Raw genomic sequence first — 26,291 nt, 5'->3', positions numbered from 1 at the left:
TGATTGTAGATTTACAGACAATATCAAAACCAGGAAATTGATACTGGTTTAATACTGTTACCTAGACTATAGACCTTATTTAACTTTCATTGGTGTTTACATATACTCATTTGTGTGTGTGTGTTTTATTTAAATGTAGTTGACATACAGTATTATATTGGTTTCAGGTGTACTACATAGTGATTTGGAATTTGCATACTTTATGAAATGATTGCCACGACAAGTATAGTCCCTGTACAAAGTTATTACAATATTATTGACCATGTTCCTTAGGCTGTATATTACATTCCCATGGCTTATTTATTTTCTAACTGGAGGCTCAGACCTCTTAATCCCCTTCACCTATTTCACCCCACACCCCACCTCCTTTCTCTGGCAACCAACTGTTTGGTCTCTGTATCTGCGAGTCTATTTTCATTTTGTTTTGTTTGTTTGTTTTGATTTTTAGAGTCTACGTATAAGTGAGATCATATGGTATTTGTCTTTCTCTGTCTGACTTATTTCACTTAGCATGATACCCTCTAGATCCATCTGTGTTGTCACAAGATTTCTTTTCTTTTTTTTTTTTATGTTTAATTTTTGTGGTTGGGTAATGTTCCACCGTTGTGTGTGTAAAATATATCTCACGCCTTCTTTATCCGTTCATTCATCTGTTGATGGACATTTAGGTTGCTTACATATCTTGGCTATTATAAATAATGCTTCACTGAACACTGAGGTGCATATATCTTTTATGAGTTAGTGTTTTTGCCGTTTTTGGATAAATACCCAGAAGTGAAATTGCTAGATCATGTGGCAGTTCTATATTAAATGTTTTGAGCAACCTCCACACGGTTCTCCATAGTGGCTGTGCCAATTTACAGCCCCACCAGTAGTGCAGGAGGGTTCCCTTGTCTCCACACCCTCGCGAACACTCATTATTTGTTGTTTTCTGGTGATGACAGCCACCTGACAGGTGTGAGGTGGTATCTCATTGTGGTTTTGATTTGCATTTCCCTGATTAGTGATGTGGAGCATCTTTTCATGTATCTGTTGGCCATCTGTATGTCTTTTTTGGAAAAATGTCTATTCAGATCCTCTGCCCATTTTTTTATTTTATAAATTTGTTTATTTTATTTATTTATTTTTGGCTGCATTGGGTCTTTGTTGCTGCACGCAGGCTTTCTCTAGTTGTGGGGAGTGGGGGGCTACTCTTTGTTGCGGTGCGCAGGCTTCTCATTGTGGTAGCTCCTCTCGTTGCAGAGCACAGGCTCTAGGCGCGAGGGTTTCAGTAGTTGCAGCGCACGGGCTTAGTCGCTCCGCAGCATGTAGGATCTTCCCGGACCAGGGCTCAAACCCGTGTCCCGTGCATTGGCAGGTGGATTCTTAACCACTGCGCCACCAGGGAAGCTCTACCTTTCATTTTTAACTTCTCACATTAGTGTGTGTGTGTGTGCATGTTTTCTCTCTCTCTCTCTCTCTTTGGCACGTGCACATTTACTTTCTTTGCCAAGTTTTCATGATCATTTCCTTCAGTATTAGGAAAAAAATTTTTTTTTGTAGTGGTCATAGAGAGTTTGCTTGGAGGAACTTAAGAACATTCTTTTCCGAAAACAACCCTCAGCATTTATCCTTTGATAGTCCTGTGGAATATAAATTGCAACAAAGAATTGTGACTAAAGAATGTCTCTTAATAGAGTGTTCGTGACCTAGATGAATGTTAATATTGACATCCACTTAGTCCTAGGTAGTCATGTAAAAATCTATGTGGGAGATATTTAGTATCAAGGAAGATGAAAGGCAGGAAGGCTAATGTTCACTGAGGTCCTCTGTTGTCTCTTCACTTGTACCAGTCTGGCCACTGTAAGGAGCCAGATTGAACAAGTATCCTGGAGTTAGAACCAAGTCCTAACAGATTCAGTTATATTATCAGTCTTGATCCTAAAATTACCAAAACAGTGAAAACACTTCATACCAGAAGTATACATGATGGAAACTTTTAAAAAATGACAGCTTTATTGAGATATAATTCACATACCGTACAGTGCACCCATTTAAAGTATATAATTTAAAGGTCTTTAGTATTTTCACAGCGTTCAGTCCCTGGTCGGGGAACTAAGATCCCACAGGCTGCATGGCGTGGCCAAAAGAAAAAAAAAAAAAGAAGCTTGAGGAGGTACCTCGCAGAGCTGGGATGTTGCTTGGCTGGTACAGGTGCCTCAGAGTTCTGAGAAGGGAGCTCGTGGGTCTAGAATCTCGACCTCTAGGAGGGACACCTGACTGGCTGGTACTAGTGTCTCTCTGATGGGGTGCTGTGAATCAAGTTCTGTAAGTGTTGGAAAACTGCAGCTGGAATTGGCTTACTGAGATGAATTGCCACTGCCAGAGTAAAGAAACATTACCCTGGGACACTGCTGTTAGCAGGGGCGTTGCTGGCAGAAACTGGAAGCTAGCAGGGAGTGTCTCTTACTTCTCCAGCCTTACAGTCTTTCTCTCTAGTGCCTTCTTTGGTAGAGACTACTAGGGAGCCAGCTGGCAGAGGAGAAATGTGGTTATAGAGTCCTAGCCCAGTGTCATAGAACAGTCTAGAAGGGTTGGTTTGAAACTGAGAGATAATAGCCTAATAACCCAGCACAGTGCACAATATGTTGAGATAATGAGTAGGAGGTTGCTTCATATGAATATTATAATCTCATTATTCCAGTCATTCAGTGAGGACACTAAAATGTCATATTTGGGGGGATAAAAAAGTGTTCTAAAGCACACTTCTCTCCAGTTAAATATTTGTTTCATTTCAGATAGCTTTAATTAAACATGAAACACCAGTCTGAGCAAAATACATTTTTTCTTGACCCAGATACTATTGACACTATTAAGATTAGTTGACACTATCAAAAAATGTATTAAACTATTAGGAGCGGGTCAGGAGCCTCTAAAAAATGGACAGTATCCTAAGGAAATGATGCCCACATGCCCCATTACGACTGTTGGAGGACAGCAGTTTAATTTTTTGCTAAAAAAAAATTAAGATGAGCAAGCACTACTGTCTCTTTTATCTGTCTATCTTCTATGATGTGCTGTTATGCTAAGGAGATTAAGTTTATTCAGATGTCTTTATCCTCTTTGGGATTGGGTATGGAGAGATTGGAAAGTTACGTTTACCCTGCATGATTAAAATGTTAGACAAATCACTAAATATAGTGGTTAATTAGCTGGAAAATGTCAACTCTTAGGTGATGAAGTACATTTGGAGGGCTAAAACTTTTTTTTTTAATTTATTTATTTTATTTATTTTTGGCTGCATTGGGTCTTCATTGATGTGCTGGCTTTCTCTAGTTGGGGCGAGCGGGGGCTACCCTTCGTTGCTGTGCGCAGGCTTCTCATTGCGGTGCTTCTCTTGCTTCAGAGCACCGGCTCTAGGTGCGCAGGCTTAGTAGCTGTGGCGAGTGGGCTCAGTAGTTGTGGCTTGCGGGCTCTAGAGTGCAGGCTCAGTAGTTGCGGCACACGGGCTTAGTTGCTCCGAGGCATGTGGGATCTTCCCAGACCAGGGATCGAACCCATGTCCCCTGCATTGGCAGGCGGATTCTTAACCACTGTGCCACCAGGGAAGCCCAAGGCTAAAACTCTTGACTCCTGAGACTTCCCTGGTGGCACATTGGTTAAGAATCCGCCTGCCAGTGCAGGGGACATGGGTTTGATCCCTGGTTGGGGAAGATCCCACATGCCGCCGAGCAACTAAGCCTGTGTGCCACAGCTACTGAGCCTGTGTGCCACAACTAATGAAGCCCGCGCACCTAGAGCCTGTGCTCCACAGCAAGAGAAGCCACCGCAACAAGAAGCCTGCGCACCGCAACGAAGAGTAGCCCCTGCTCGCCGCAACTAGAGAAAGCCCGCGCGCAGCAATGAAGACCCAATACAGCCGAAAGTAAAAAAACAAAACAAAACAAAAACTCTTTACTCCTTATTCAGGATCTCAACTTTGATCTAATTTCCCTAGTTTGAGTTCCTTTTTTTTTTTTAATTTCACAATTAGTATCTTTGTTTCAGACTAAACAGAGGTTTTTTCATTTTAGGTAATAATCATTGTAAGCATGTCATTTTAGCTTTCAAGTGATCTATTAAATTATCTAAAGTTTTTGGTTTTTCTTGTCCCTTAGGTGGCTTTCTTTCAGATGCAGGCTGGTACAGTGATGCTGAGAAAGTTTTCCTGTCTTGCCTTCAGTTGTGTACTCTACATGATGAGATGCTTCATTGGTTTCGTGCAGTAGAATGTTGTGTGAGGTAAGTTGGAACAGTCCTTTAATTACATGCTGTAATGGTATTAGTGGCTTTTTTTAAAAAAATTATTTATTTATTTTAGACTGTGTTGGGTCTTTGTTGCTGCATGCAGGCTTTCTCTAGTGCAGTGAGCGGGGGCTACTCTTTGTTGTGGTGTGTGGGCTTCTCCTTGCGGCAGCTTCTCTTGTTGTGGAGCATGGGCTTCAGTAGTTGTGGTGTGCGAGCTCAGTTGTGGCACACGGGTTTAGTTGCTCCGTGGCATGTGGGATCTTCCTGGACCAGGGATCAAACCATTGTCCCCTGCATTGGCAGGCAGATTCTTGACCACTGTGCCACGAAGGAAGTCCCTTCTTGGGTTTTATGTGTGTGTGTGTGTGTGTTTTGTTTTGTTTTGTTTTGTTTTGTTTTTACTGTGCTCCGTTTACATTTCTGGAATTGTACATAACCTGATTAATATTTTACTATTTTACTTCTAAATAATTTTTTTTTAAAAAAATCTTCATTTATTATTTATTTGGCTGCACGGGGTCTTAGCTGCGGCACGCGGGAATCTTCGTTGCTGCTTGCGGGATCTTCGTTGAGGTGTGTGGGATCTTTAGTTGTGGGATCTTTTGTCTTTAGTTGCGGCATGTGGGATCTAGTTCCCTGACCAGGGATCGAACCTGGGCCCCCTGCATTGGGAGCGTGGAGTCTTAACCACTGGACCACCAGGGAAGTCCCTAACCTTTCTTTTTTTTTTGATGTGGACAATTTTTTTTAAAGTCTTTATTGAATTTGTTACAGTATTGCTTCTGTTTTATGTTTTGGATTTTTGGCTGCGAGGCACCTGGGTCTTAGCTCCCTGACCAGGGATTGAACCCACACCCCTGCATTGGAAGGTGAAGTCTTAACCACTGGACAGCCAGCGAAGTCCCCCTAACCTTTCTTTAAAATACATTTTTTAACGGATGTACTTAAATGAAAGGCAAGCAAATCCAGAAGCAACTCTTTGATTTTACTGTCTTTATTATTTTTGTATATGTAACATTTAGTTTTAGCTATTTTCATGTAGGTTTTCTCTCTGTCCCCCCCATTTGATTTGACATTTCTTAAAAAGAATTTTTATATGAAACTAAAGGGAAATCAAAATAAAGTTTAAAAAATAACAAAATAATTCTTTGTCCTAAGTTAACTAGAGTCTGGTCAGTTACTGAATTGATAGTCTTCTATTTTTTTTGAATAAGGGGTCATATTTTTTTTGTACCTTAGAGATGAGTTAATTAAATCTGCACCTCTTCAGAACTAGAATACAGGTTCTTCTATATAAAACCATTGTTGATTTATGCTACCATTGACTAAAGCTCTCTCTGCTCAATCTTTTGAGGCTATTACCCCGTTTTATACAGGGCTTACCTGTGTTAGACAAACATTCAAATCCTGAAGTTAATTTTATAATGTGCAAACTTAATTATAAATAATATTTTAGGAGCTTAGGATAATTTCCCACAGATATTTATGATAAATTATAGTAATACTTGTGTGCAGAAACTATAAAAGGGTTGTTATTGGGCCTGTAATTTGTAGTACTGATAATCTGTGTCATCTTTCCTCCCCACTTCTGCCTGTCCTAGGAATAGAAGACTAGACTATCTCATAGGGATTTTAGGGTCTAGCTAAATGTTTCTTTGTGTATGAACTAGTTAATTTAGAACAGAAAACCCATTTTGTATGATTTCATTGTAGATTGCTCTTTCACTGCAAGCAGTCTTTTGACCAAAAGGTAAAACATTTTCTTCTTGTAAGTGCTTGCTTTTTATGCACAAAGTCAGAAGATTTATTCCATCCAGATAACTAACATTTCTCCTATCTGTCTGATTTTAAGGCTCTTATATAAATTTTGCATTAATATAACCAAAAGATTTAGTTTTCTCAAAGAACCAGGGCTCCTCTTCTTTTTCCTATCTTGTCATCTTTAGCATGTAGCTCACGTCATTATGTTTGCAAATGCTACAGGCAAGGAGAAGGGCAAAGGGCTCATGCCCGCTGAGTCTGCTTCCTTTTCCTTTTTTTTTTTTTTCCAGTCAGAAAAAATAGCTTTCCCAGAGGCCTAGCCTTATCTTCTTTACTTATTACCTCTCTTTGAAACTGGGAAACTGGGACACATTCTGCACATCCTCCAACCAGTGTAAGGTGGTCTGGAGAGCAAAACGTTTTTAACTGTGCATTTTGCTGCCCCAAATGAACTCATGGGTCTACATTAAGGAAGGAGGAGAGGGGAATATTGGACAGGTAACTGTAAATACTGTGAGTGCTCGGGCTGTTTTCAGAACAAGCACATGTGAATAGGAAAATACCTGTGCCAAGAAACAAAGCTATTTATACCCGCTTACTGCCTGTATACCTAGACATCTTGTTCTTAAGAATTTTAAATTTCAAAATAAAATTTGCTTCTACACGGCTTTGCTTGCTAAATTCTTGGCCATTACAGCCGTTAAGATAATTTTTATTATTATAGTAGTATTTTTTGAAAAAAATTAAATTATTCTTACTTAGCTTTTAACTGATTTGGGAGAGGATTATTTTGGAGAACAGATACTAATGAAATCCTTTAGCCAATCCCAGGAGCTTTGAGCCTAATGTAACAGTGTGTTTTTAACTTTAATAGCACAAAACCATTCTCTAATCTGGGGCAGGCATGGAAGCAGTATAGAGCAAATGTCAGAGACTCTTCTTGTTAAACCTAGTACCATTTCTCAGTCTTTGTTTTATTCCTTGAAGACTCTGCCTAGTTTCGTTTACTTTACTTGCTTTCTATTTAATAGCTTTGTTTGTTCTGCTCATGTGCGTGTCTATTACCAAACAAATTGAAAACATACAGAAAACTATGAAGAAGAAAATAAATATTATCTGTAACCCTGCTGCCTAGAAATAACCACAATTATTATTTTGGTGTATTTTGGGGATTTTAAGTGAAAAATGGAACTTCCTGAACTGGAGGGAAAAGACTTGAATCTAGATTGAAAAAGAACCTTGAGCCCGAAGCAGGTGAATTTCGTGAAATCCAAGGATAAATAGGAGTTAGAAGCTAAGAGAGAAGAGCAGTATCTCAATTACTGAGAAAATACTACACTTCACAAACTTTTAGGATAAAATTCAAATTTTTCAAATTTGTAGATACCAAATATACCTCCAGGTACTTTATCTGAGGAAAATAGTCAAGGAATATCTCTGACCAAATAAAAGTTCAATAGTAACAAATCTCACGACAGGGGAAGATGGTGTAGAAACAGTGGTAAGCAGTGAATATTGTAATATATAGTTAGACATAATGGAGTGGAAAGAATGAAGAACAAATGGTGAATTTGTAATATGTCTTATGTAAGGATTTTTTTTTCAAACTGGAAATGAAAGGGAAACTTTAGAAATACCAAGACAGAAATTCTCAGTTACCACATACTGTTAAATGTAAGATAAGTTTGTTTGTGTTTTTTCCACCTGAAAATTGAAAAAATAGTTGCCTTACAAAATCCCTCATGTTATGTGATGTTCTTTCAAGTCTCTTGTTTTGAACAACAAAGTACTCTTTGGGAAAGAAATGTTAGCCTGAAACTCAGCCAGTGCCAATACCAGGAAGCTCATAGAGGTCACCTGGCAGAATTTTCTTTTTACGGAAGTAATGGAATTTAACATAATTTAACACAAAATTTAGAATTATTCTAGGGGTCATAACCTTATAGTTGTGTTAGATATCTTTATTAACTGGCTTCTTGAATATTACTTTGAAATGTGATGCATTAGTGGTTTGGTTGTGGAGATTATGGGTGTCTGCTTATCTTAGGTGGAATGGGAAAGCCCAACTGTCTTAATGCTTTGCAAATGGTTGCTGGTACCTTTGGATAACGTTTCTAGGGACATGATACCAGACTCAAAAGTGCTGATTTTCAAGCAAGTGAAAATGTTTTACTCTGAAAAACTGTTAGATGACTCAGAAGTAGTTTGGTGATTATGAAGATAAATGTTTTAAGATGCATGTGAATAGTTTGGGTAACATTTCATAAATTACAAGAAGGAGAATTTTTGAAAATTTAGTTTAGATTTTAAATATGTATTTATAACATAACATAAAGATGATTTAAATATTATAAATTTCAAAATGTTATCATATATATCCCTAAAACCTGATGTATTCAAGTTAGCAAAAAACCTTTTTGGATGGAAAATTGAGGCTCATGTTATGTTCAGGTTGCTTGCTGTTGGGCATATATTATATAATAGCCTATTTTAAAAATAAACATTTGGGAAAATGTAGTAGTATAAGAAAGTATTATAAAGGTCTCATCTTGGTAAGGGGAATATGAATGCCTATCATTTAATGTTCAAACATTGTCATTGCTAGGGAGGGGTATATAATAAATTGACTAATGGAAAAATACGATAGACGTTCCAAATTAGAATAGTGGGAATAGGGGTAAGAATGATTGGAAACTTGTCCAAGGTAGATAGATAAGCAAAGAGAATAGAGGAAATAACTAAGTATGATAACTGAAAAATGTGAAACAATTAAAACCAAATACAACTATGACCATGTAAATGGGCTCAATTCCCCTATCTAGAAACAGCGACTGCCAAGAAGGTTAAAAAATGAAACCCAGGGACTTCCCTGGTGGTCCAGTGGTTAAGAATCTGCCTTCCAATGCAGGGGACGTGGGTTCTATCCCTGGTCGGGGAACTAAGATCCCACATGCCACGGGGCAGCTAAGCCCACATTCCTCAACTAGAGAGCCTGTGTGCTGCAAACTACAGAGCCCGCATGCTCTGGAGCCCATGCACTGCAAACAAAAGATCCCACATGCTGCAAGGCAGATCCCACAACTAAGACCCGACGTAGCCAAAAATTTAAAAATAAAACAATTCTTTAAAAATAATAATAATAAAATAAATAAAAAATGAAACCCAGCTATATATTGTTAAAAGAAAATACCCCTAGACAATAATATTAACAATAAAAGCAGAATTCAGGATAAAAACCATTAGTTGATAAAAAAGGGATATTGATAATGTACAATCCACAAAAAAGTCATAAACCCATGTATGGCAAATAAGATAGTAGCCCTCTACATAAACACAGCACCCTAAAAATACAAAGAATTTGATTAAAAAGATAATCAATACAAAGTCGAGTACCTCCAGGATGGGTTAATTCAGAATTCATAGAGGTTATCTGGGAACTAGGTTTTTTCCATCTTCTGGCTCCTCTGTCCCCAGTGGTTGTAAGACTGCTGCTGTGGTTTGAGGTATCACATGCAGATTCCACATTGTCCAGCAGAAGAAAGACCATATTTTATCTCTAATGACAAAGGAGCCTTTCTCAGAAACCACCTAGCTGACGTACCCTTGAGTCTCATTAACCAGAGCTAGGTCATTTGTTGACCTCTGAATCAATCAGTGGCAATCTGAATGGGATCACCATGTTAGTATTGGCTTAAACTAATCATGATTTACTTATGAATCCTATGAGAAGGGGGTCAGCGTCTAACAAAATCAGGGTTCTGCCAACAGCATGAGATGGGAAGGATGACTTGGTTAGGGAGCCAGCAGTATCTGCTACATCTCACAGTGCTTTGCTTCCCCACTTAAAATTAAAACCACACCAGACAGGTATTTCTTAGAAATACACAAGTTACCTAAACTGACCCAAGAAAAAAATTAAAATTCTGAACAAGCCTATAACAAAGAGATTGAATCAGTAATCAAAAACCTTCCAAAAAAGAAAAGTCCAAGACCAGAAGACTTCAGTAGTGAATTGTACCAAACATTAAAAGAAGATAGGGACTTCCCTGGTGGTCCATTGGTTAAGAATCTGCCTTCCAATGCAGGGGACGCGGGTTCGATCCCTGGTCAAGGAACTAAGATCCCATGTGCTGTGGGGCAACTAAGCCTGAGCACAGCTAGAGAGAAGCCCGTGCACTGCAACAAAGACCCTTTTGCCGCGACGAAAGATCCACCGCCACAATGAAGATTGTGCATGCTGCAACTAAGACCCGATGCAGCCAAATAAATAAATAAATATTTTTTAAAAAATAAAAGAATTAACACCAGTTCTTCTCAAAGTCTTAAAAAAAATCAAGAGGAAGGAACACTTCCTAACTTACTCTATGAGGCCAGCATTAACCTATATCAAAACCAGAAAAAAGACATGAGAAGAAAAAAGAAAAGAAAATTACAGACTAATATCTCCTATCAATATAAATGCAGAAAGTCTCAACAAAATACTAGCAAATTGGATGCAATAGAATATAGAAGGATTATGCACCATTACTAAGTGGGATTTATCCCAGGAACGCAGAAGTGATTCAACCTAAGAAAATTAATGCAGTATACAACACATTAGTAGAATGAAGGGTGAAAACCATGATTATCTCAATTGACACAAAAGACATTTGACAAAATCCAGCGCTTTTTCATGATAGAAACATTCAGAAAACTAGGAATAGAGGAACCTTCCTTAATATGATAAAAGGCATTTATGAAAAACCCACAGCTAACATTATATTCAAATCTTCCTCCCTGAGATCAAGAACATGACAAGGATGCCTGCTTTCACTACTACTATTCATCTTTGTCCTGAAAGTTCTAGCCAAAACAATTAGACAAAAATAAAATAAAATGCATCTGTGTTGGAAAGAAAGAAGTAAAACTATCTCTGTTCACAGGCGAATTGGAATTTGCCAATATTAAAAACTTTTGTACATCAGAGGACATTATCAAGAAAGTGAAAAGACAGCCTATGGAATAGGAGAAATATTTGTAAATCATATATCAAATAAGGGTCTAGTATTCAGAATATTTCAAGTACTACAATTCAACAACAATCAACCCAATTAAAAAATGGGTAAGGGATTTGAATAGACATTTCTCCAAAGAAGATATGTAAATGGCCAATAAGCATCATTTGTCATTAGGGAAATGCAAATCAAAAACAATGAAATACCACTTCACATCTGCCAATTTGGCTGTAATGTAAGAAAGAAAAGAAAAGAAAAGAAAACGAAAGGGGGGGAGGGAAGGAAGGAAGGAGGAACAAGAGAGAGGGAGGGAGGGAGAGCAAAGAAGGAAGGGAGGGAAGGAAGAAACAAAATAAGTATTAATAAGAATGGAGAAATTGGAATCCTCATGCATTGCTAATGGGAATGTAAAATGGAGCAGCTGGTATGGAATAGTTTGGTGGTTCCTTAAAAAGCTGAGCAAAAAAAATTACCATATGACCCAGCCGTTTCAGTCCTAAGTATATATATCGCAAAGAATTGAAAACTGGGACACAAACAGATACCTGTGTGTTAGGGTTCATTGCAGAATATTTCACATTAGCCAAAAGGTGGAAATGACCCAAGTATCCATCAACAAAAGAACCCTTAAACAACGTGGGTTTGAACAGCAAGTGTCCACTTAATACACGGATTTTTTTTTTCCAGTACATACATACTACAGTACTACACAGTCTACTCTTGGTTGAATCCACAGATACAAAGGGCTGACTGTAAAGTTATATGTGGATTTTTTTTTTATTGCCCTGGAGGGTCAGTGTCCCTAACCTCCCCCCGCCACGTTGTTCAAGGGTCAACCGTATATACAGTGGAATATTATTCTGCCAGTTTTGATGGCTGCTACAACATAGGTGAATTTTGAAAGTAATATTCTAAGTGAAATAAGACAGATATATAAAGACAAATACTGTATGATTTTACTTAAATACCTAGAATAGACAAATTGATAGAAACGAGAAATAGATTAAAGGTTACCAGGAGCTGGGGGGTGTAAGGAGAGAATGGGAAGCTATTGTATATTATAGTGTGTGTTTGGGGTGATGAAAAGTTATGGAAATGCATGGTGGTGATGGTTGTAAACGTGGTAAATATAATTAATACCACCAAGCTGTACATTTAAAAATGGTTAATATGACAAATTTCATGTTATATATTTCACTACAATTTTTTTAAAAGCCCACCAGTCTTTTTTTTTAATTACCCAACCCTCCCCTTTCAGTTTATCGTTTATTTCTAAAATTCTTAAGTAGTTCATAGAAAAATATGCTTGCATAAGCAGGAGAGAAATTTTTTCCTTTGGGTTTACTTTTAAGATTTTATTTTTGTCATGTCTATCTAATGAGGATCTAACTAGTCATCTTGCTCAATCTTATAGTAAATATATTTATAAACTAGTGACCTCTAGATTTGTATATTTTCCACTTCAAACAATGAATAACTTAACTAATTAAATAGTAATTGCTTTTTTAAATTTATTTTTTAAATTTACTTATTTATTTATTTTTGGCTGCACTGGGTCTTTGTTCCTGCGCACGGGCTTTCTCTAGTTGTGGCGAGCATGGGCTACTCTTTGTTGCAGTGCGCAGGCATCTCATTCAGATGGCTTTTGTTGCGGAGCACGGGCTCTAGGCGACGGGCTTCAATAGTTGTAGCTCGTGGACTCTAGATCGCAGGCTCAGTAGCTTTGGCACATGGGCTTAGTTGCTCCGCGGCATGTGGGATCTTCCCGGACCAGGGATCGAACCCATGTTCCCTGCATTGGCAGGTGGATTCTTAACCACTGCACCACCAGGGAGGTCCCATAGTAATTGCTTTTGATAATAGCTATTGATCAAGTAGCTATGATTTTACGTTGTCATAAAGATAAAATACTATGGGGCTAGAGGCATATGGGAAATCTCTGTATCTTCTCAGTTTTGCTGTGAATCTAAAACTGCTCTAGAAAATAAAATCTATCTTTAAAAACTATTAAAATAAAATACTGTGCTTACATGGTAGTGCCACATTTGGAGAGCCTTGAGAACCTGCCTTTTTATTAGGCTGAACGTTGAGGCAAAATTAGATCCTCAGTTGGACCAAAAGTTTTTTGGATCCTGCATCCTGCTCATTGTCAGCGCAGATGGACACACAGACCCTGAAGAGTCTCCAAATGTTGAATTTGCCCTTTTGTTTCAATAGATCATCAGTGGAGACTGGAGAAAATATCAAGCTGTGCTTTTCTGGCATAAAATATGTAGTCTGCTACTCCCACCAATTACTAAATAATTTCCAGAAACTAATTTTTAGGCAGAATACCTATAGCGAAGTTTGCTGGAAATGCAGTTCTTAGTATTGTAGAAATGATTGGTGAGCACTGTTCTTTTCATTCTCTGAATTTAACTTTTTTCTCATTCAGCCATTTGGATAACTATCAAATCTGTATTTCTTATACCAATCCTTTTTTTCTCAAGGGTTTTTTTTCTGGGCTGTTGTAATATCTTCTGTCCTGGTTGCCTTGCTTCCGCTCTTGGCTTTACTATAATCCATTCTCCACACTGCAACCAGAGCAATCTTTGTAGAGTTGCACTGTTCAGTATGGTAGCCATTAACCATATGTGACTATTTAAATTAACATTATGGGACTTCCCTGGTGGCACAGTGGTTAACAATATGCTGCCAATGCAGGGGACACCGGTTCGAGCCCTGGTCCGGGAAGATCCCACATGCCACGGAGAAACTAAGCCCATGCGCCACAACTACTGAGCCCATGTGCCACAGTTACTGAAGCCCACGCACCTAGAGCCCGTGCTCCACAACAAGAGAAGCCACTGCAATGAGAAGCCCGTGCACCGCAACAAAGAGTAGACCCCGCTTGCCACAATTAAAGAAAGCCCGCACACAGCAACGAAGACACAATGCAACCAAAAATAAATAAATAAATAAATTTTAAAAATTAAAAAAAAAAATTAATTAACGTTAAAAATTTAAAGTCAGTCCTCAGTCACACTAGGCAGATTTCAGATACTCAGTAGCCGCTTGTGGCTACCAAATTGAGCAGAGCAGGTATAGAACATTTCAGGAAGTTCTATTAGATAGCGTTGTTCTACAGCATAAATCAAGTAATCTCACTTTTGCAACCAAAATGACTTACCATGGCCAGTAAGACCCTATAAAAATCTTTCTTTTCTCTACTTTCTCATCTCTCTTTATATAATCTGTTATTCAAAATATTCCAGACACATTGGCCTTCTTACTGTTCTTTGATTATGCCAGAACTTTTTTCCCTTTCTCAGGGCCTTTGCACTCATTATTCCTTCTTTTTGGAACATGCTTCCCCCATGATTGCCGCTTCATCATTAAGTGTCAACTCAAATGTTACCTCTGCAAGAGAATTCTTCCCTATCTACCCTAAGCCCTTCCTTTAAGAAGGCTTTGATCATATCACCCCGTTTTTATCATCTTCGTAGCATTTATCTTTGTCTTACTTAATTGGTGTGTGTCTGCCTAATACACTTTTCCCCACTAGAATGAAGCTTTTTTTCTTTCAGCTTTATTGAGATATAATTGACATATAGCACTGTGTAAGTTTAAGGTGTACAACAAAATGATTTGACTTAGATACATTGAGAAATGATTATCACAAGTGTAGTGAGCATCTATCATCTCATACAGATACAAAATTAAAGAAATAGAAAAAAATTTTTTCCTTGTGAGGAAAATTCTTAAGAGTTACTCTTAACAACTTTCATATATAACATACAGTAGTGTTAATTTATCATGTTATAAATTATATCCCTAGTACTTATTTATCTTATAACTGGAAGTTTGTACTTTGTCTGCCTTCATCCGATTCCCCCTCCCCCCACCTCTTACCTTTGTTAATCACAAATCTCTTTTTCAATGAGTTTGTTTTTGATGTATAATTGACCTACAACACTATGTTAGTTCCTGTTACACAACATAGTGATTCGATATTTCTGTACAACTCAAATGATCACCAGATAAGTCTAGTTACAATGTGTCACCATACAAAGATATTACAGTTATTGACTGTATTCCCCGTACTGCACATTTCATACCTGTGACTCATTTATTTTGCAGCTGGAAGTTTGCACCTCTTAATCTCCCTCACCTATTTCTTTCCCTACCCCCTTCCCCTCTGGTAACCACCTGTTCATTCTCTTTGTCTGTAACTCTGTTTCTGTTTTGTTATGTTCATTTGTTTTGTTTTTTAGATTCCACCTATAAGTGAAGTCATACAGTATTTGTCTTTCTCTGTCTGACTTATTTCACTTGGCATAATACCCTCTGGTTCCATCCATGTTGTTATAGATGGCAAGGTTTCATTCTTTTTTATGGCTAATATTCCATCGTGTATATATATCACATCTTCTTTATCCATATCTGTTGATGGGCACTTAGGTAGCTTCCATATTTTGGCTGTTGTAAATAATGCTGCAATGAGCATAGGGGTGCGTATATCTTTTCTAATTAGTGTTTTTGTTTTCTTTGGGTAAATACCTAGGATCTTTGCCCATTTTTTAATCGGGTTGTTTGTTTTGTTGATGTTGAGTTTTATGGGTTCTTTGTATATTTTGAATATTAACCCCTTACCAGATGTATTGTTTGCAAGTATCCTCTCCCATTCAGTAGGTGGCCTTTTTGGGTTTTTGATAGTTTTCCTTGCTGTGCAAAAGCTTTGTAGTTTGATGTGGTCCCATTTGTTTACTTTTGATTTTGTTTCCCTTGCCTGAGGAGATATATCCAAAAAAAAAAATTACAAAGACTGATGTCAGAGAGCTTACTACCTATGTTTTCTTCTAGAAGTTTTGTGGTTTCAAGACTTAACACTTAAGCCTTTAATCCATTTTGAATTTATTTTTTATGGTATAAGCAAGTAGTCCAGTTTGATTCTTTTGCATGTAGCTGTCCAGTTTTCTCAACACCATTTATTGAAGAGGCTGTCTTTCCCCCATTATATAGTGCCTCCGTTATTAGAATGAAGCTTCTTATGGTCATGAATTCTTTCTCTCCTGTTTACCACTAGATCCCTTGCACCTAGAGAAATAGAAATGACTGGCACATATAGGTGTTCAGTCAATACTTGACTATGAGAGTCTCTGAAAACTTTATCATCTGAAGTATATATTTCTTTTTACTATAATATTTTACTAGATTTCACTTTTTTTTCATAGTGACAGGGATCATTGCAGACTGCTTGGTCATTAGATCAGCAATTTGACTGTCAAGTGATATTGTCTCTTTATTCTGTATGAGTATACTTAAAAGTTGCCTGTATACAAAACATATTTTTTCTACTTTTATATTTCTGCTTTAACATATAAATCTAATCAACTCACCATTCTAGAGTTGCCTGATAATTACATTTATTTCTTCTTTAAGTTGAAATTTTGTAATATGAAAGATACTCCATTCAGATTTTTTTTGGCCACACTGGGTCTTCGTTGTGGTGTGCAGATTCTTCTTCATTGCGGTATGTGGGCTTCTCTGGTTGTGGCGTGTGGGCTCAGTAGTTGTGGTGTGCGGGCTCTGTGGTTGTGGTACTCGGGCTCCAGAGTGCTCAGGCTCAGTAGTTGTGGCATGCGGGCTTAGTTACCCTGCGGCATGTGGGGTCTTAGTTCCCCGACCAGGGATCGAGCCCACGTCCCCTGCATTGGAAGTCTGATTCTTAATCACTGGGCCACCAGGGAAGTCCCCAGAACTTTTTATTAACTTCAATACTGTATTATTTTATTTGAGGGCTTTAGTCTTTTCTAAAAGCAGGTAACTGTATTGTGAGTGTTGGGAGGATACACAGTGGCATTGTGTAATATTTGCTACCTTATTGAATAGTACTGATAATTTAAAATTACTCTTTTAGAATAGACTGGTGGCTGCCAAGGGGGGAGGGGAGCGGGAGAGGGATGGATTGGGAGTTTGTGATTAGCAGATGCAAACTGGTATATATAGAATGGATAAACAACAGGTCTTACTGTATAGCACAGGGAACTATATTCAGTATCCTGTGATTAAACCATAATGGAAAAGAATATGAAAAAGAATGTGTATATATATGTATATATGTATAACAGTCACTTTGCTGTATAGCAGTAATTAACACAACATTGTAAATCAGCTGGACTTCAATTTTTAAAAAAGTAAATTAAAAGTACTCTCTTTTTTCTCACTGTACAATGGAATGATAGACATCAGAAGATTGTTAAGAGTGTTTCTCATCTTGGGTCATTGATCTGTTAATATTTTTGGAATAGATATAAAAATTAGATTTTAAGTATCTGGGTTTTATTTAATACTCCTGAAGAATGCTTCCTAACCTCTTCATACTTGGTTTTCTTTTTTTAATACTTGGTTTTCTTTTAAATTACGTTTATATTTTGTTCCATCTCAGGGCTGAGCATTTTCAGAAAATTGTCATGATACATGGACATAATGTTTAGCATGATATATGGACATAATGTTTTAGCCAACATTATGATAGATACATAAATATATGTCCAGTCCTCACTCTGTTCTCCTGTCTTGTATGGTCTGTACAGATGTATAGTCTGTTGCTATCTTGACCTCATTCTGACCTAAAGCATTTTACTACTCTTACATATCACTAGGTAGCATGGTTTTGGGACTTCCCTGGTGGTCCAGTGGGTAACATTCTGCACTTCCAGTTCGGGGTGTCCGGGTTCGATCCCTGGTTGGGGAACTAGATCCCACATGCATGCTGTAACTATGAGTTCACATGACGCAACTAAGCGTCCGCATGCTGCAACTAAAGATCCCACGTGCCACAACTAAGACCCAGTGCAGCCTAAATAAATAAATATTTTTAAAAAACCAACAACAACTAGATAGCATGGTTTTACAGATACTTTGTGTAAAGAATTCTGTATTTTTCCACCATAGAGGATAAAGGTTATAAAAGAAAGAACTGGCAGTACCACTATTTTCAGTGAACTTATCTTACTGGAAAGATAAGTAAAAACAACTTTTATGAAGCAACATAAAATGAGTGGTAACTGATCAAGGGTTGCACGAATATACTAAAAAAAAGAATGGAAAGTAATGGTAGGTAATAGAATTTCATGTTGATTTTTATTGTCTTCATTGTTTTCCAAATTTTTTATAATGAAACTGCATTACTTTGGGATTTGGAACAAAAAGAATTAAGTGATAAATGTAGCGCATGGTAAGTCACAAATACACAAAATATTTAGAGAAGATAAGGAATCAAAGTTGGATGAGATAACCATAGGTAGCTTTCTGGAACGAGCATATACTTTTTTCTGTGCATTAGTTGGTCCCAGCTTCAGCTGGATGGTTGTTTTCCAGTGCTGCCTCATTTCTTCTGTCTCGCGACCTTAACTCATTTGGGTGCTACATAGTGATCAGTAAGAGGTTATCAGTTCTCCCATGCTGGAAAGAGCTATCAGAAATAGAGTAATGTTATTTTTGCTTCTGCAGATTGCTTCATGTGCGAAATGGAAACTGCAAATATCATTTGGGTGAAGAAACATTTAAGTTAGCTCAGACATACATGGATAAACTCTCAAAACACGGCCAGCAAGCAAACAGAGCTGCACTCTATGGAGAACTGTGTGCACTCCTATTTGCAAAAAGTCACTATGATGAGGTGAGTGTTTTGAAGAACATTTCACTGTGACCAGTAAGTATCTATAAAACAAAAGATAAATCGTATAATGTCATATTTGTTTTAATAGATCTCATTTTGACATATTAGGTTTACTTAAAGCAATATACATTTGTAATGGAATATTTTAAATTAGGCAAAAGGATTATTCTGTGAGATGGATTTTAAACATACATATACAGTTTAGAGCCTGTTTTTGTTTTTAATTTGACCAAATGTATCTCTGCATAAATTATTTTGAGGGCATGCTCTATTAAATGAGCCTTTAATAGGTGCTTTTTTATTGGATGTGTAGCTCTGGGTGAATTCTCATAACTTGAAGGCATTCATTTCAGTGGGAACCTAGATTTTATTTATACTTTATTGCATTGTTTTGCTTCTGTCTCTTCATTATGAGAAAGATAGCCTCATTCTTGGCTTTATACTGTTAAATTAAGGCTTTGGAGCTAATGAATACATAGTTGAGAAGTGAGCTGTGTAAGCTTAACTCCTTTATTTATGGAAGAATATCATAATTACTTTATGCTGTCAGATAGCTGTCATTTAGCTTTCATATTTTAAAATTATCCCTATCTCAATTTTTACCCTGTAATATAAATAACGTGTATGTTCCATATTTAAAAGAAAGTCACCATTAGAAGTGAAACTGGAGAATTCTAGAATAATTGTGAAGTGATGTTTACAATCCCAGTGCTAGGATCATCCTGCTTTTAATATCTAAGAGGTATCATCAGGGAATGCATTTGTTGAATCGTATGGTGAGAGTATAAGTTTTTTAAGGAGCTGCCAAACTGTCTGTACCAGTGTACATCCCACCAGCGGTGAATGAGAGCTCCTGTTGCTCCATATCCTTGCTAGCATTTGGTGTTGTCAGTGTTTTAGATTTTTGCCATTCTAATAGGCATGCCTCATTGTTTACATTAACTGTTTTTGAAAGCTTAACAATTCATTATAAGATGAGTAAGTTCTGAGGATCTAACATACAGTGTGGTGACTATAGTTAATACTGTATTGTGTATTTGAAATTTGCTAAGAGTAGATCTTAAGTGTGCTCATCACACACAAAAAAGGTAACAGGGTGAGGTGATGGATGTGTTAATTAGATTGTGATAATCATTTCACAGTGTGTATGTATATCAAGTCATCATGAACACCTTAAATATATACAATTTTTATTTGTCAGTTATACGTCAGTAAAGTTGGGGGGAAATTTTTTTAAGTCGTTAAGTGTATGTGTTAAAATCTAAAATCCTTATCAGCATGCCTCAATTTTCTCAGGAGGTTTATGTAAGTTCTTCGGTTATTTTTGATGCTGAGTTGCTGTGTCTGCTGAACTCGTTCTGTCGATGGATTATTTTGCCGCCCCTTTTATGCAGACTATTCCATAGCTTATTGACCCAGATATAGAATTTGGCCCCTTTCTATGATTTCCACACACCAAAAACAAAGAACCCCATTCACAGAGGGCCTTTGTGTGGATAGCCTTTACTAGAAATGAGAATGAAGTAAACAGCAACAGTTCAAGTATTAGAAATACCTACCTTAAAAGTTCTTCTGGGAATTGCCTGGCGGTCCCGTGGTTAGGACTCAGTGCTTTCATTGCCGGGGTCCCGGGTTCAGTCCCTGATTGAGGAGCTAAGATCCCGCAAGCCGCATGGTACACCCAAAAGAAAAAAAAATTCTTCAGGTGCCCCACCATCTTTTTATCTCTCTGCATATGTCCTCCTCATCTTGGCCATCTCTGTTTCCTCTTTCATTGTTTCTTTTCATCCTCGTTTTTCATACTGCCCTGCATCCTTCTTTCTGTTCTATAAAGTGAGTCATGTCTTGCCATTTTTTACTCATGTACTCAGCTCCAGACCCACCTTAATATGTCCAGACTCACTGATGTATTCAGTGGAAGAAAAGTACCTTTTATTCACCAGTTTCCACTTTCTTTCTTTCTTTTTTTAATATTTATTTTTATTTATTTACTTATTTTGGCTGCACTGGGTCTTCATTGCGGCACTCAGGATCCTTGCTGCAGCGTGTTTAGTTGCGGCATGCGGGCTCATAGTTACCTCATGTGGGATCTAGTTCCCCATCCAGGGATCGAACCCAGGGCTCCTGCATTGGGAGGGCAGAGTCTTACCCACTGGACCACCAAGGAAGTCCCACCAGTTTCCACTTTCTTTACTAGGCAGTTACTATTTAATTGACGGTTATTTTCTTTCTGAACATTTGAATTGGGGTGTCGTACTGTGTCCTATTCATGATCTTTGCAACTCGCACATTCATGAGGAATATTTAAGTCTATAGATGTTTCTTGGATAATCTCGATAGTTTATAAATTTGTCGTTGTATCTACAGAAAAGTACACAAATCTTGAGGATATATCAATAGTTTGATGAATTATCACCATATTCTGTTATTAGTCCATGTAGGCTAGGTTATGCTAAGGTAGTATCAACCTCTAAACAGCACTGACTTGGAATAAAGAAGTTTATTTCTTGCTCATGCTACATCCCATCTTGGGATCTCTGTGGCTCTGCTTAACATCCCCTCTATACTTTGATCAAAACCCTGCGTTGTGGAACAGCCTGTATCTAGAACATTACCAGCCTTGAGCAAAGGCAGAAGCATTATGGGGAAGGGATTACTGGTTCTTAGAGCTTTCTCCCAGAAATGCCATGTTTCAACTCTGCTTATATTTTAATTAATATTTTGGCTAAAGGAACTCACATAACCATTCTCGTCTTTAATGTGGAAGGGAACTTTATCTTTCCCCGAGGAGGGGCAGTAAATATTTTAAAAGCAGTATTACTTACAACTTACCATAGATTTTACCTTCTTATTCTGGAACAAAATCAGCTTATTTAGTATCTTACAAACAAATCAGGTTTTTTGGCCTAAATCTCATATATTTCCTTTTTGTATCAAAATTGCTTCTGAATAGCTACATCTTTTAGGTGGAATGGAAGAGATGGAAGCTTACAGAGGAAAACAAATGTTTACTTTGTAATATTTTCAATTTGTTTTCCCCACATTTTTTGTGATCCCTTCATAATATTATTTTGTTTCTTTGAAGCAGTTCTTACTATCTATAAAGTAATTTATTTTGCTTTTTTCCCCCACTAAGCACTAGGAGACGAAGGACATTTTCTGTTGTGCTCCCCAGTAGATACCTATGTGCCAGCACATTGCCTAGTACTTAACCTCTCTGCACCTCGTTTTCCTATAATAATAGTACATATCTCAAAGGGGTGTTGTGTCAATTAAATGTGTGTGTTTGTGCACATAAAGTGCTTAGAACAATAATTGGCACAAAGTAAGCACTCAACTAAACAAGCAATTAAGATACAAAATAATAAGTGTTACAGTAGGGGAAGGAAAGTACAGGAAACCTAGTCTAGGGCTGAAACCTGAAGGACAACTTAGGTGGTTTAAGGGGTCGGAGGGCGGAGGGGAATGTATTTTAAGGCAGAGGGAACGGTATGTGCAAAGGCTTCTGGGCCACAAAGAACATGCCTCTGATTTCCTGAATATGTGTCACATATCCAAAGAAAAATGTAACAAACTTACACTTTCAAGAAGACTCAGCCTCTGAGAGAAAATTTTAAGTGTAAATATTTTATATGTGTTCTTATTCAAGTACTTGTAAGCTTGCAGGAAAAATTCATAATCACTTCATTAAATATTGTCAATTTGATATATCACAGGTTTTGCTCTTCTGTAAATATTTTTTAGGCATACAAATGGTGCATTGAGGCAATGAAAGAAATCACAACAGGCTTACCAGTCAAAGTCGTGGTGGATGTTTTAAGACAAGCTTCTAAGGTGAATATAATGTTGAAATTATTAAATGGATTATAGGATTTAGTAAGCTTTAAATTTGTGTAAATTAACCTACTATTTAACAAATCAGGTATTGCATACTCATGGATAACAAAGTCTATTTTCTAAGTTTCTCTGCTCAGTTTTAGAAGTCTGGCTTCTTTCTTAAACCTTTACAGCAACCTGAATTCCTTTTGTCATGGTTGTATAGGCTTTCGTCACTTTTCTCCTAAAAAATAGCCTGGTATTAAATCTTTTAGTCACAGTATTGGCAGTGTCACAGTGTGATAGCTTTTTTTTCTTGAGTTGGTAGGCAATACTTATTTGATTTTTACTCTAGTTTCTTCTTACTCTGTAAAAAAAAAATGCATTAAGTCTTTGAAGCCATTTAGTAATATTTAAAAATTGCTGCTTTGGTACACTGAGGCTTTGAAGCATTGATGTACTTTTCAGATATACTCTTTCTACCCAGAGGTTTTTCAGTTTTGAATATTCCATTTTGGTTGGTTTTACTTATGGAAATTTCAATTAGAAGAATTATTCTAAAATTATAGATTTAGAAGAGTTTAAGATTTCTGCGAAATTTATGAAATAAGTCATTTTAGAGCAAGTAAACAGCATAAATATTCAGGTTATTATTAGAGCTAGAAGAGACATTAATATGTTTTTAGTTAATTTAAAACATTGAATATACATTTAATATAAAGACAGCTTAATATATATGCAAGATTTACATTTCTGTATGCAAATAATATTTACAGTTAAGACTACTGGCTGTCTCATGAATCAAAATATTTTAAGAAGTAATAGGAATACTTGGAATTCTGTGCATTTAAAAGTTATTAGATGGAAAACTACAAAATAGTTGTAAGCCACTGTAGAACGGGGATATAAATAAGTACCTTAGAAAATAATACGGTGAACCCTCCCCGCCTCTGTTTTAATAATATGTAAGGATGGGAATATACCAGCTTTTTAAGGTAACTTTGTTATAACAGGTTTGTTCTGGGCATGACTATCAAAATTTTAAGTTTTGTAATTTCCCAGGGTATGTACAGATCTGTTTATAATGGAATTTTCAAATACTTGGAAGGAAAGAAATTACAAATAGAACCATTCTGTTTATGTTTGAAGATGCTTTTTTCAACCAGTTTGACTATATCAATATAAGCCATACTTGTTTCAACACACTAATTAACTGTTTCAGAGTTATTTAACAATTTTTCACTTTATCTTTAGGCTTGTGTTGTAAAACGTGAATTTAAGAAGGCAGAACAGTTAATTAAGCATGCAGTGTATTTGGCACGGTAGGTGATTGTTATTAAAAATACCATTTCAAATTGTTCCTTTCTACTTTATATCCTAATAGTTTTGTATCTTTTTATAGGGATCATTTTGGATCCAAACACCCAAAATATTCTGATACACTGCTAGATTATGGGTTCTACTTACTCAATGTAGATAATATCTGTCAGTCTGTTGCAATTTATCAGGTATGTTAATAGTTACACTTTTTTTCTTTCAACCTAAATTGACTTGCTGACCTGTAATTTGTGATGTATAAACCACTGTCTAAAAATAACTCTTTCTGAGCCCTTCCTCATATATGGTACTCCGTTATTTTACTAAATAATACCTAGAAGGCTTAAAACTTAATGTTTTAGGAATTAAAGAGTATCATCCAGGAAAAAAGTTCGGGGGTTGTGGGTCAGTATTTAAGAGTAGTTTTCCATTTTTCATTTACCGAGATGATGGCTTGTCTTTGTTGTTGATTTAGCTCAAATCATTATAGCTGCCTTTGTAGTAGCAAGGAGGCTTGATAGCAATTATTTTAGGCCTTATCTCGGTCAGTCTCAGGAAAATGATGTGTTATGCCATCACTCTGGACAAGGTATCCTTGATTTTATAGTTTACTTCCGAAGAGGACATAGAGAAAAACACTAATGTAATTCCTAAGACATGTGAATGATTTTATTATTAAGCCATTGCCTTTTAAGTCAAACTTACTCTTTAGAAAATCAGGCTGTAGGTGAATTTTATGTTCTGTTGTGATTTAAATACAGCAGGACTTTTTTCAAAACTGATGGGATTGAGTATATAGAATCTATATTTAAATTACTAGGATGCTTAATTTAACTGGGTGGTGTCTTTTAAGGATTCACAGTATTACCAGTTATTCTCATGACTCTTTCAGGCAGCCCTTGACATTCGGCAGTCAGTGTTTGGTGGCAAAAATATCCATGTAGCAACAGCTCATGAAGACTTGGCTTATTCTTCTTATGTTCACCAGTATAGCTCTGGGAAATTTGACAATGCACTGTAAGTTCCACTTTCCTTTTCAGTGAGGGATTAAATACTGTTGCTATATTTTGTTTTGTTTTTTCCCAGTGCAATACTTTTCAGTGTATCTTATGGATTAAATTTGTCCTCCTGGAACTTGAACAAGATACCTAAAATGTTCTTGAAGTCATTTAAAATCATATCAATTTATAAGCCATTTGTTTAGATCTTATGTGGTTTAATGTTGAGACATAGATCTCCATATAGAATATGACTTATTTTTTAAGTGTCTCCTTCAGTAATTTTTCTTTGACTAATACAGTAGTGTCTGGTTAAATGACAGACTTAACCTAAAAACTTGCTCATAACATGCAGAAATACTGAATAATGTAACAATCATCTTTTTAAATGCATAACTGAGCTTGTAAGATAGAGAAGAAATCCCCAAGGGCCAGTAATGGACTAAAATCCAAAAAGGGTAGGCATGAACTACAGTATGAGTGTTGTGGGGTGGAAAGGCTTAGAAGGCTTAGAAGTTTCTGTAACCTTGGTTGAACAGCAATCCTGGGTTTAAGAGACAAGGCATTTAGCCCATAGGAAGCTGTGGCTTAGAAGTGAAACCCTCACATGAAGCCAAGATCAAGGCTACACCCTCGGAGAAAGAGCAGACTAGGGGAAAAAACTGCCCGCTGGCAAGAGAGGTGACATGGAAATTTGTCCAACTTAAGTGGGGCCCTCAGTTGAAAAAAAAAGGAGCCTCACAGGGGAATTTATAATTTATAGATGTCCACGTTGTGTTTGGGCATCATGCATGCAGGAACCCCCAAACTGAGGAAAACATTAAGAAGCACTTTGGGACTGCTAGTTCTCCTGGGATGCTTTTCAGGAGAAAATGCAAAACTCTTGGAAATAATTAACCTTCCGTCCAAGCCATACAGACTTCCCATAGATCTAGCTGTACCTGAGATGAACTCATCATAAAAAATATTTAAATAAGGGAACATTTCCCCCATGGGTGAGTCAGCAGACATAATGATCAAGATTAGAACACTAAAAATATCAGTTAGCAGAACTTTATGGCTGATACTATAAAGTAAGGTTTCTTAAATGTTTAAAGATATAAAACGGGTTGGCAAACTATGGCCTGAAGGCAAAATAAAGGTTTATTGGAACATAGCAGTGCTCATGCACTCATGTATTGTCTATGGTTGCTTTTATGCTGTAACAGCAGAGTTGAGTAGTTGGGACAGAGTGTAGCCGCATAATCTGAGATATTTACTATATGGCCCTTTACAGAAAAAAATGTGCTGGCGCTGATATAAAAGAAGGAATCAGTAATATTTTGGAGGGAAAATGAAGGAAAGAAGGCAGATATAAAAATAAAACAACTGAGGGAACTATACTCAGTATTTTGTAATAACCTGTAAGGGAAAAGGAATCTGAAAAAAAAATAGATATATATGTATGTATAACCGAATCACTTGGCCATACACCTG

General features: G+C 36.9%; 1 protein-coding gene and 1 non-coding gene across 2 annotated transcripts in view; one reads left to right on the top strand and one right to left on the bottom strand.

Moving 5' to 3' along the window:
• Nucleotides 1–26,291, top strand: part of APPBP2 (amyloid beta precursor protein binding protein 2) — a 69,384-nt gene that overhangs the window by 31,244 nt on the left and 11,849 nt on the right. Inside the window, exons 4-9 of the mRNA XM_059997550.1 lie at nt 4,137–4,260; nt 18,516–18,684; nt 22,429–22,518; nt 23,755–23,822; nt 23,903–24,008; nt 24,710–24,834. Coding sequence (XP_059853533.1) covers nt 4,137–4,260; nt 18,516–18,684; nt 22,429–22,518; nt 23,755–23,822; nt 23,903–24,008; nt 24,710–24,834 — 682 coding nt within the window. The remainder of the gene's footprint in view (nt 1–4,136; nt 4,261–18,515; nt 18,685–22,428; nt 22,519–23,754; nt 23,823–23,902; nt 24,009–24,709; nt 24,835–26,291) is intronic.
• TRNAW-CCA (transfer RNA tryptophan (anticodon CCA)) lies at nt 4,899–4,971 on the bottom strand. The gene has a single exon. It is a non-coding gene; the product is annotated as a tRNA-Trp (tRNA).

This window comes from Delphinus delphis, chromosome 19 (assembly GCF_949987515.2).
Source record: "Delphinus delphis chromosome 19, mDelDel1.2, whole genome shotgun sequence".
Taxonomy (NCBI): domain Eukaryota; kingdom Metazoa; phylum Chordata; class Mammalia; order Artiodactyla; family Delphinidae; genus Delphinus; species Delphinus delphis.
The sequence above is the reverse complement of the archived record's forward strand: the minus strand, read 5'-3'. Positions and strand labels throughout refer to the sequence as shown.